General features: G+C 37.1%; 1 protein-coding gene across 1 annotated transcript in view; it reads left to right on the forward strand.

The window, feature by feature from the left end:
- The window catches only part of LOC145984097 (sterol carrier protein 2-like), a 128,896-nt gene extending 115,897 nt beyond the window's left edge, over positions 1-12,999 (forward strand). The window contains exons 8-9 of the mRNA XM_083117507.1: positions 8,091-8,320; positions 10,680-12,999. Of these exons, the coding sequence (XP_082973633.1) occupies positions 8,091-8,320; positions 10,680-10,870 (421 nt within the window). The 3' untranslated portion in view covers positions 10,871-12,999. The remainder of the gene's footprint in view (positions 1-8,090; positions 8,321-10,679) is intronic.
- Positions 13,000-13,219: the final 220 nt, after the last annotated feature.

The following is a 13,219-nucleotide window of genomic DNA, read 5'->3' on the forward strand; positions in this document are numbered from 1 at the left end:
CATTCATCAATTTCATCATATCATCACTCCATCCCAATCTTCGCAAATTAGCCAAAAGTTGCAGAAAAAGCAAAGTAAAATAAAGCAAATCAACCAATCAATCAATCTCTGTGTGCATATGGGTAAATGCATCAAGATCAGGAATGAAATATCAAGAGTATTTTTGAAGAAATTACATGAGTATATAAGTCACGTGTTACTGGGACTTTTTAGGTCCAGGCCATCATGAATATGGCTGGAATAAGATAGGTCCCAGCTGGTGTTAGAGGTTAATCAATAATTTTATGCATTAGAATTTATTCTTAACACGAGAAACTCTTTATGAAAAAATGGAAACACTGTCACTGTACTGCAAGTACACAAGATTGATTTTGATCTTCAGCTTGAAATAATGTATGGAATTATTTCTTGGATACTTCTGGTATACAAGCATTCAAAGGTAAATCTGGAAATTTTCGCTACAGCTACATTTCTTCTTAGAGGTAAATTTTTAATGTGGCAACATAAAGGTAAAAAAAAAAAAGTAAAGGTAAAGTGTTCCCCTGTGCATAGCACCACGCCATGAAGGCGTATAGGGGGTGTGGGGGTAACGCCCCACACTTTCTTGATCCGGTCGTGAGTGGGGGTGATGTGATCAGCATCACGCCCTTGACCGCCTTTACCCCCCAGGGTTTCCCCCAGGTACCCATGTTATTCGACGCTGGGTGGGCGCCGGGGCCGCTTCCACCGTTAGAAAAGTTCCCGGATTTGAACCGGCCGGGGATCGAACCCGGGACCTTGAGCATGGTAGTCAGACGCGTTACCGTCTGAGCCACCGTGGCAACATAGTCAAAAAAATGCACAATAATGCTTACTTTTGCAGGAGGTTCATAAGGACAAAGTCTATTACATGGAAATACGGATAATCTAAATTATAAATATCTTGATATCACAGATTATAGGTATCCATGTAATTTAGAATAATTCTAATATCCAGATTCTAACGGACATATATGAATAATGAATATATTCTGGCTAACATTGTTATGCTTTACTTGCCCTTCAGTAGAGAGTAACCTGCCTTGGCTCAACCTGTTACTTATATTTGTTACTTCCCAGACAAATAAGACGCTTTACACTTTTAATAACTAATGAAAATGCTTCAATCGAATTAAAATACATTGAATATCTACCATATTCTTTACCATGGATATTAGGGAAAGTTATTTTATCTTTGAATGATAGCTCAACCGTTCAGTTTAGAAATATATAAAGAAACCTATTATTTATTTCTTGGATTAAATATATATAAAGAATTATGTAAGAAATAAGCCCCACATAAAACATGAGTTGATCCTCTTTAATTAAAACACTGAAATTCTCATCTGAAGTATATATACAGGGTGTTTCTAAAGGTCGTTTACAATGCTTGGGAGGTGATTCCTCACACGAAAACAAGCAATAAGTGTGAGTTCCATTTTTACGACTGAGGCTTCGTTTCCGAGATAGGAACCTCGCAAAAGGCGACAAAGTGAACGTCACACCTAACTGGGATGAATACTATCACAGATAGAGAGGCGGTTCCAAGGGAATCATCAAGGAATCGTATGTGCTCAGTCCGGAAGTCACGATGAAAAGTTCACTGCACGCATGCGCAATGGAGTCCTCAAATCAATTGGGGATTTCCAGCAAGAACAATGCATGGAAAGGGTATGTAACACAGCAAGAAGGACCGTGACAATGAGAAATGTGTTAAAGACAACACATCCCGACCTCAAACATCAAAACATGAGCACGGAACACAAAATCCAAAAAGTTGAGCACAGTTGCATACCCCAGATACATGCGAGGAATGAACGAATCATGTCATGTGGCATACGAGAGACATATTACTCCACCAGGAGGAGGGAAAGAAAAGCAGAATATCAGATGATTGTGACAACGTGTATTTTTACATGCGACAACTACATAATATCCCCCCCTTCACACACACACACAACAAACAACAAATGCTACAATGTCTTACGCACAGACAGTGCGTGTCACTGTACACCAACTGAAGATGTCACTTTCACCACACAAAGGGGATGGGGAGCAATACCAAGAATGTTCACACGCGATCACTGTGACGTAAAAGAGACCAGTTTTGGAAGCACTGCGCAGGCAAGTCTGGCTTTCGTAGTCTATGTTTGACCTTCATGACTGCTGTACCCGCGAGAGGAGCTCGAAGGGTTGGTTCTCTCCGGCAGTCATCCCAGTCGTGTTGCAGGTGCTGGGATATGTTCAGCAGTTTGCTCTAGGTTGTCATACACATTGAAGAGTACCAGTATGTTGTATTGAAATAAGTTGATGTGGTGGAATGGGCAAGTCAAGTATCGCAACAATTGGTCTGTGGTGTTCGTACGGTGATACAGCCAATTTGTGCATTGTGCCAGTGTTAAACAAAAACTATACTTTGCAGTTCCGGCTCCCTATTACACAGATGGCTGCCTATACGACCCAGCAGCTAGCAGACATGCATCTCATGTATGGGGAGGCATGTGGTAATAGCCGTGAGGCAAGGCGTCTTTATGGAGAATGCTTTCCACATAGACAATTACCGTCTCACGCCTTCTTTCAGGTGGTGGACAGTCGACTCCGTGAAACAGGGTCAGTGTTACCACCGCGGCAAGAAGTTGGAAGACCCCGAAGTGTAAACACACGTCAGTTTGCAGAAGATGTGTTAACAGCAGTCACAGAACATCTTGGCACCAGTACGCTTGTGCTCGCTCGGGCACGAAACATGTCTCATGTGAATGTTTGGCGAGTGTTGTCAGAGGAAGGAATGCACCCTTTTAAACTGCAGAAAGTACAAGAAGTGTTACCTCGTGACTTTCGCCCTCATATGGAGTTTTGCCAATGGTTGTTGCATCAGCTGGACACAAACCCTCACTTCGGGGCAAAGGTATTGTGGACAGATGAAGCCATTTTCACCAGGATGGATGTCTTCAATAGTAAAAACAGTCATATCTGGGACTTTGACAACCCACATGCACTTTTTGTGGCCCATCACCAGCACAGGTTTTCAGTGAATGTGTGGTGCGGGATAGTACATGATCATTTAATTGGACCATACATTCTCCCTGTTTGCCTGAATGGTTGCACGTATCATGCATTTCTTAGTGAGGTTCTGCCTGAACTGTTGGAGACCGTACGTTTGGCACTGCGGCAAGAAATGTGGTACCAACACGATGGGGCACCAGCTCATTTCGATCGTAATGTACGACATTTCCTGCATGACGTGTTTCGCAATAGGTTCATTGGTAGGGATGAGCCTGTGCCTTGGCCACCAAGGTTGCCAGAGCTCAACCCTCTCGATTTTTTCTTCTGGGGCGAAATGAAAACCCTCGTATATGACACACCTGTCACATCAGCTGAGGACCTCATTGCTTGCATCAACGTCGCCGCCGCCGCGACAATAGCAGATACACCTGGCTTGTTTGCTCGTACTCGACAATCCTTGATTCGTCGCTGTCATCTCTGCGTAGAAGTGAACGGCAGACATTTTGAAAACCATCTGTGATTATCGCAAATCCGAGTGAGAACACGCTTGGTATGCTCCCCATCCCCTTTGTGTGGTGAAAGTGACATCTTCAGTTGGTGTACAGTGACACGCACTGTCTGTGCGTAAGACATTGTAGCATTTGTTGTTTGTTGTGTGTGTGTGGGGGGGGGGGATATTACGTAGTTGTTGCATGTAAAAATACACGTCGCAATCATCTGATATTGTGTCTTTCTTTCCCTCCTCCTGGTGGAGTAATGTGTCTCTCGTATGCCACATGACATGATTCGTTCATTCCTCGCGTGTAACTGGGATATGCAATCGTGCTCAACTTTTCAGATTTTGTGTTCCGTGCTCATGTTTTGATGTTTGAGGTCGGGATGTGTTGTCTTTAATGCATTTCTCATTGTCACGGTCCTTCTTGCTGCGTTACATACCTTTTCCATGCATTGTTCTTGCTGGAAATCCCCAATTCCTTTGAGGACTCCATTGCGCATGCGTGCAGTGAACTTTTCATAGTGACTTCCGGACTGAGCACATACGATTCCTTGATGATTCCCTTGGAACCGCCTCTCTATCTGTGATAGTATTCATCCCAGTTAGGTGTGACGTTCACTTTGTCACCTTTTGCAAGGCTCCTATCTCGGAAACGAAGCCTCAGTCGTAAAAATGGAACTCACACTTATTGCTTGTTTTCGTGTGAGGAATCACCTCCCAAGTGTTGTAAACGACCTTTAGTAACACCCTGTATATGAGAGAGGTTTGTACACTGACCTAGACCAGCAGTACTAGTTCAAAAATGTATCAAGCTTGTCACTTTTATACATGGCATGTTTCTCTAATTCCCACTCTTTCTTGTTTATAACAATAATTGCCACGCAAAAAGAGACTAAACTTGTTTGAAATTACAACAACTAATTATGCGCTATTCTTGAAATTCTGATATAACTGTGTTGATGCTGTTGACTCTGTCAATGTCCCCTTTAATCCCAGATTAAAGCTAAAAAACCGGACACCTTGACAGTGTTGAATCTACAATTTTAAACTAATAATTTCTCTCAACAAAGTACTTGATTTTCACCAATGTGTAGAGGTATACTTGAAAATAAATGAGTCCCTTAATCCACTTGGATACGAGTACAAAATCTCTCCCTTCCATGGCTTGAAAGATGCTTCTCTAAGAAGAAAAACAATAGCAATGTCGACCGAAACTAAACGTTGGCTTGTCACCAAACGTATCAAAGAAATTGTATGGACTTACCTTTATTTTTCCATGGAAAATGGTTGAACCGTCACCGCTAGCCCTAAAGACTAGCCACAGCCACTCTGTCGGCACTGGGAGAACCATCCAAGGTCTCCCCTCTTGCCCAAAAAGAACGTAAAAAATGTCAACCCCCTTTACTCAACAGGTTCCCTTATATAGGCGATTTGAAAAAAGCCAGTAAACTGGATTTTTTAAACCCCCTTTTTGTTTGAAAGGACAAGATTTTAAAACTGACCACTTTCTACAAGCTGGCTTTCACCGTCACATAGGCCAGCCCTACAACAGGTTACATTTGAAACTGCATAAAAAAGAAGTATAGCTGTCACTAATGAAAAAATAATATTGAATATACAAAAAAAAAAAGGATCATGTAGTGATTCTATCATTACAATATCTACGTATTTTTGAGCTGCATTGTTAATTTTGAGAGAAACCTGCCTTGTTTGTGGCACCCCTGGGAAAAAATACCTTGTTTGCACCACCCCCAGAACAAATCCTGTGGACAGATATCCATGGTGTAAGAGACAGCTAAATGTCATTAATTACTGTGTAAAACACATCTTGCAGTGCAATAACAAGCTATCCATTTTCTACTACAATGACAAAGCAATAGTGCCAGCAATCAATGGGTCAGTAGGTTAACAGCATTGATCATTGTCAGTATGTAGGATCTCACCAGCAAGAAATTATTGTTACAAGAATGATAAACATACACTTTCTGCAATTACAATTATTTTCGTGCTAAATATTTGTTCACAAATTTTAAAATTATAATACGTTTAACACGTTTACACATCAGTTAACTCAATATATTTTATGATATTGTAAAAAGTACGTACAAGTTATTGACTTGCCTGCATAAATGACAGTTTTCTTTAGTTAATGTATAGTTTCCAAATTTATGTCTGTTTCCTACTTTTACATCACTTTTGTGTAACTTTCCCTAATCATGACAATGAGGATGAATGGTTTATTTATTTATTCTTTCATCTAGAGTAGCTTCCTGCCACTTTTGGCTAATTGTGAGAATGAGGAAGAATGAATAATGATAAGCAGTGTGGGGAATGGAGAAGCAGGAGGATCCCATCCTCCCAACTAGACATGTTTCATAGTTTTTGTTTTGAGTCCACTTTAAGCAGAGATAAGTTAATTGAAACTGGATCCGAACCTGTATGTTCCTCCACCGGATATCGAACGTGGGTCCCTTTGATTACAAGGTGACAAAATTTCCACTGTGTCTTCTGGGAAGCATTCACAACAGGAAAACTTACGTAAGGCATCGCTCCACTTGTTTCTTATTTATACCATAGAAGCATCCTCCAGCTATTGCCAAGGTTTGAGCAAACATCTCCCACCCCAACTAACATTTTGTTTAAGGCTAAGAAGATAAATTTGATAAGTATCACATTTTTATGTTATTCTCCTTTTCCACAACACGTTATAGTTAATTTTAATACATATGATAAATTCCAATAAATTTTTAAAAAAGTAGTCAGTGACAGGAATATTTTTGATATGATTTAATGAGAATGGGCACATGTGTAAGGCCTCATTTCAATAATCTTCCACATAGGCAGCACGCAGCAGAAATATTTATATCGAAATATGATCATTACAAAACACAGTTCACCCTCCAATTGTTGCACCTTCTTCCATTATTTCATTATTTAAATCTCCACATATGGTAAAACTGCCCCAAACGTTGTCCCTCCGTAGGCATTGTAAAATTGACTCTCAAAGGGCAGATGACAAAACAGCCAAAGAGCAGCAACGTATCATAGTAGATCATGTTTGAGTTCCCCACTGGCCTCCAAACTTTGGGTGTCTCATTTTTTACCTTAAATTGAACAGGCAGGAATGCAAGAACATGCAGGGGTCATGTTTCTATGGTGTTGTTTTAAAATTTGTTGTACATAAATTTTTAGAGCATATGTCGGTTATAGATTAATTATTTTATCTTAACAATGGATATCAGATATTATTATCATCTACCTAGGTAGATATTCAGAAAGTCTGGATGTCCATCATGTTCACGACATCCTTGAAATAGTGAGATATATTTTTCATTCAAAATACTGCCTTCATATCAGTCTATTAAAAAATGAAATATTTATTCTCAAGAAAAATATGTTTATATATAAAAATAAATAATCCTACTAATTTTTATTTGTGTAGAGTTGTAATCATTAATTTGGGTAAAACACTTGTATGTCAAATTTGAATTCCTATGTCACTTACGTTATTCTCAAACACTATAGTAAAAATAAGTAACTGAAGTAACACTTCTTTCAAAATTATCGAATGATGGGAATCATGACAATAAATAACAGAATCAATTTTCCAGTAAGTACAACTATCATACTAGGGGCTTCCTTTGAATATCCATGTGGTTGTTTTAAGTCTATGCAGAAGTAGTGCAAAAGTAGCGAAGTAGCAAGTAGTGCACAGGAGTAACGTAGCGAGCTACTTTTTGGTAAAAGTAGCTGTAGCAAAGCTACATTTAGGAAGAGTAGCGGTAGCTGTAGTGAAGCTACTTTTAAAACTTAGCATTCTGATCACTTCTGATATCCATACTAATGCCAATATTACAGATTTCCACCTATAACAACACTTCATAGTTGTAATAATTATAAGTTGTTCAAAATATTGATCAATGTTAGTGTGCAAGTATTCCACTCCCAATTATAAGCAACAATTTATCAAGTTTTGCTTTAAAATATTCAAGAATTACATTGATATATTGAAATACATGTTATGTGATCACAAAATGCAGTTTTTCACACAAATCTGGTGCAAAATAGAAAGAAAATTTGAATTTTGCATAATTTCCAGGATAATTAGACTTCACTAAAGAGTTGCGCAGCATTTTTGCAGACCCAGTGAAAGATCAAAATACCAGAAAAATATCAGCTGGCATTGGTAAATAAATTCCAACTGATACCTTCCACTGGTATCTGTCAATACTGATACATTGGTATCAGTACCAGCTCGGCTATAATTTTTTCTTAATGATCTACATGTAATTAAGTTAGCCCTTAGTACCAACCAAAAAAACAACGTTAATACTGTTAAAGCCATCTCTCCTTCCTGCCACTGTGAATTGACTTCTTGGCACCCTTTATAGCCCTTCTACTACCCTGGGTAATGCATTACATCTGTTATACTTGTAATTTACAATCATGAATTAGTTACTGATTATAGTGTCTTACCACCACTTACAAACATATTAATTAACATATTTCCTTTAAATATTGTTCTCATTTTACTAGAATTATCAGGTTCTTCATTAAAAATTTGTTTTTCAAGGTCTCAGATTGGGCTCCATTGGACTGCTGCTGCCACTGATCCAGAGGGATTTAAGGCTACCTACTTCTTCAGAGAACTAGAGAAAGAAATGAAGCATGATCCTGATAATCTAATAGAAAAAGTCAGAGGAGTGTATGGTTTCAAAATACGAAATGGACCAGGTGCCACAGAAGCCTATTGGATTATAAATACCAAAACTGGACATGGCAAAATTGAATTTAATGGGAAAGGTATAATATGAAATTTTTCTGTGTGTGTATTATATGAGGCATATTTAGAAAATAACTATGATTTGTAAATATTTTCACTGCAGAGTTGCGTTTATGATTTTGCCCATGCACTGTGATGTCCCTCAGTGGTGTATTCTGAAAATTTGACCTGGTTTACCGCAACAATTCTTATTTATTGTACATACAAATTAGATAATAATAATAATAATACACCAATGCAGGCATGCAAAACAGAAGTCAGACAACTTCAAATTTTCCAGCAATTTGTGAGTAACCTAACATTACTACCGGAAATATTCCATGAACAACAGTAAATATTGGAAAATTACTTGCACAGGCAAAAATTTTGGAAAGGGGCTCATGAAATTAGTGGATACCATACATTCAACCACTTAAGGAAGTATGATTTTCAACACAAACTTAGGTTTTTTAAAATGGAAATACCATATAATTTTTAGCGCAATTGAAAGTAGGAAAAAATACATTAAGAATGGTGTTTGTTATGTCAATAACTTCCTAAATAATTGTAACATGAACTTGATGCTTGAAACAAAGATCTTGGAAGTTTATTTGTGTGTTGTAAGAAACATGTTTCCCCTTTTAACTGTTCATTCTTGTGTCGTAACAAACACTGGTTTGTTTGTTAGGTGTTTCATCTGCTGTATGTATCACTTGTGTTTGTTGCTGTTCTGCATAGGCGTTGTGCTTAGGAAAGTACATTGATTAACCAGACGTCTTTGATAGTGTATGTACATCAGAACTGTTCCTGGGAAAATGGTATTTTCAAACTCTGAAAGGACCGAGACCTATGGCGAGTGTAGGAAAAATGCAACACAAACATGCAGGTTGTATGCATAAAGGTATCCGGACAGACATCAACCATCACGCTGCACATTTGGAAACCTCTTCAAACAGTTGTCTGAAACAGGTAATTGTAACAACATGCAAACGTGTCCATCGCAAACCTGTCACAGGAGAAGCAGGTGAAGTTCACACTGTGAACAGTTAGCTGCTGTTGCCAGAAACCCACACATTAGTTCACGTGAAATTGCTAGATGCAGTGTAATTCACATACTTCATCATCACAGATTTCATCCTTATGTGTTGATGCATCAGGAATTACATGAAAATGACTTTCAGAATCGAGTCAATTTCTATAAATGGGCATTAACAGAGAATGCATTGGAGTCCTACCTGTTTACCAATGAAGCATGTTTCACAAATCACAGGGGAGTGAATCTACAAAACATGCATTACTCATCCATAGAAAATCCTTGTTGGCTTCGACAGGTAGAGCGACAGTGACCGTGGAGTGTCAGTGTATGGTGCGGAATAATTGGCGACCATCTCATTGGATTTGGCTTGCAGGGATTGAAGATGAGATTGATGTTAACTCGTGGAAGCCTATCCGGAAATCACCTGGCTGATATCATGAGAAAACCTCCTCCTCATTATTTCTAGCATTTGCTACTAGTCATTGTGCAGTTGTGGACACTTCTGTGTAACACTCCCATTAACTTCCAATGGAATCGTCACAACCCAGAAGTGTCCATGAATGACTGTACATTGCAACTCAATGCTCACAAGGGTAATTAACTAGAAGTGTGCGAAAATACCCCAGCATGTTGTATTGTTATTTGGAATAAAAGAAATTTGCCTACACTTTTGAATTCCATGCTTTTTACTTGTTTCTCTCCTGTTTTTCATTCTTACATAAAATAGTTCTTCCTACAAAATAATGCATGTGAGAAACAGAATTTACTATTCAGAAATTTATATTGTAGTTGTGGCATATTTATTTATGGGAATCTTAGGTCACAAGTGATTTTTTTATTTGGCCTATTTCGGTCATAAAAATCATATTCCTAGTCTTCAAGTACTTTCATCAGGTGCCCTGAAAAGCATTTTCTAATATGGAACAGTGGATGTTATTAAATACATATGTTGGAAATCATGCTCTTACATGTGACTGCAAGATGTATAATTGTTTGTGTCCATGCATTGATTTTCTCGATTTTAAACCTACATTGATTAGCAGTAATGTGAGAAAGAGAATGATCTGAAATTTTACACATTCCAAATTGTTGAATCAAATGAACTACTAATACATTGACTATTATCCTGCTTTTGTTATCAACCTAAAGAAATAAATATTATTTTGTTATTTCTCATGCAGCAAGAATACACATGCTTAAAAACATCCCTTTGATATATATAAAACTATTACAGGGTTATTCATTTATTTTCTGTTTCTGAGCTTGCTTGCTCCCCCTCCTTATTTTTCTCACAGTGTGCTGCTATAGTTAGGAAAAATATTATGCATCATGTTGTTTATAATTTTCTACTTTGTGTCTTACAGATAAACCAGATGTGACTTTCATTGTAAGCGATGAGGACATCATGGATTTAATGACTGGCAAACTGAACCCACAAAAGGCTTTCTTCCAAGGAAAAATCAAAATCCAGGGCAACATGGGCCTGGCACTGAAGTTAACTCAATTGCAGAAGCTTGCTGCTGATAGAATTACTCAGATTAGATCAAAATTGTAAAAGTATGGTTTACACATTTTGTTTTCAAGCCAGTTGCAGGGACAGATACTTTTTCATTGTCCTGGTAAAGGGGTCATAATTATTATTTCAACACATAATAAATATTTTTTATATTAGTTTTTATGGTTGATTTTATGCTATTGCTTTAGTACATGGGTAGATCTTAGTTTATTTGAAAATATTAAATTGCTGTAGTTCTTGAACAATTTGAAGATTATGTAATAGTACCATGTATGCGTAATGAAGAAAACTTTTTAGAAGTGATATAATTCCCAGTGATGCAATTTTTTCATCTGTGGTGCTAGAAATTATTTGAAGTAATATGGTCATGTTAAATATAATATATTTTTATTCATGAAATGGATAACTATGAACCCTGTAATAGTTTTATGTATATCAAAGGGATGTTTTTCAGCATGTGTATTCTTGCTGCATGTGAAATAACAGAATAATAGTTCCTTGTTTAGGTTGATAACAAAACAGGATAATAGTTGATGTATTAGTAGTTCATTTGATTCAACAATTTAGAACGTGTAACATTGATATCTCTGTAACTGCAGTGATTTGAAAGATATAAAAATCATTATACTTAAACGTATTGTGTAAGAATAATGACAGGATATACAATACTAAACTAATAATAATTAAACATTGAATAAATAAATATATTGCTATTTTTGTGTTGCATTCCCTATGTATTTGGCAACTCTTTTTTTGACACTAATGAAAGAAATTGAAGATATAAGGAAACAATTGTAACACATTTTATATAATACTTATCTAAAGAATGATAAAACCATGGTTTTACCATGCTGATTACTGCATCCACGTACAGCATGCCTTTTTTGAATGCATATGAAACACGCACACAATTACTATTGGAAACAGCTTTCAGCTGTCATGAGCAGAGGATATTGGTTCCTTAACCACGTGCCACATGCTATAAACATAGCAATCAAATTGCCTCGGCAGATTATGCTGAATTGAAGCTTTCTCCCAGTCTAGAAAAATCAGTGTCATATTTTACCATAATGCCTGCTCATCATCTTCAGCATTAATATCCTGCGAGTGCTTCACAAGGAGATGAACCCATTTTGTTGATTGTAAAATTGACCCACATCACATGACATCTTCTTTACTCCACGCAGGCAAATCCTGCCTAGGGCATGAATTTTCCTTCCATTTACTCTTCCATCTATTTAATCAACATCCATTCTCATTGTATTGATTCAGTGGCATTAAATACCAAAATACAAAAGTTATCATCTTAAACAAAATACACTAACATGTACGAAAATCATAATAACTTATAGAATTTTATTTTGTTTATGATCTGATAATGTATATAATAAAATAAGAATGGATTTGAATTGGAAATCTGAATATTTGAACTTATTCCTAAAGTTTCTCATTTGATTAATTCTTCAATAATTTGTCAAAGGGTAGCTTTAATAAACATGCTGTACAACATTCCTTTTCTTTTTGTACTGTGCAATTGTAAAATGTTGATGCCAATGGTGATAATAAGCAAAATGATGCCTGCATCATTTTTTTTAAGTTGACTGATTCTATTCTCTCATTAGTTGTAAAAGATGTTGTTTCATTTTTTATGGGTTTCCTATACTCTATCCTGGAAATCTCTGGAGCAAGGTTGCACAGAAGAATGGGAAGGAGGAGGGTGGAGTGAAGCAGTACACTCTGATACAATCAGCTGGGAGCTGCAGTCACTTTCCCCTCCACACAATCCTGTTCTCTCTCACGTGTTCATTGGCCGGGCCCTCTCAGGTTACTACTTACGCAGACACTTGCTTTTGTTCACTCACTCCAGAGATTCCCGGTACAGAGTATACATTGATATATGTTACTAGTTTGAAATAAATACAGGACGTGTATAACTGTGATGACATTTTTTAAAAATTTCAATGAAGGAACATGTGCATTACAATTATGTTTTTCTATAGCTTAACATGACTTAATATGGGGCCAGTGTAGCTTATTGTTGTGGAAAGTGCTATGGTTAAGGTAGTTTGGAGGGCAATTTGGAAAATGTTGGAAGAATGTTAGAATGTTAGAGATCTTATTTTTATACTTTGTATTACTTTTATGAAAATAAATAATGTTGACTTTTATGATGTGTAAATTTATGCCAGTATAATTTGGGATTATATAGCACATTTAGGATTAAGTTATTTGACCTTCCTTTTCTCTAAAATGGCAAATGCTGATGTGAGGGGGTCATTGGCGTAGTGGTTGTAAAACATTTAGATTTCTTGCTTCCAAAATACCACTTTTGTTTGAACGCAATGAACATCACACATGCTAAAAAGTAAGAGTTTCACTTTAACTTTG

Source organism: Lepisma saccharinum, chromosome 2 (genome assembly GCF_977018435.1).
Source record: "Lepisma saccharinum chromosome 2, izLepSacc3.1, whole genome shotgun sequence".
NCBI classification, from domain to species: Eukaryota; Metazoa; Arthropoda; class Insecta; order Zygentoma; family Lepismatidae; genus Lepisma; species Lepisma saccharinum.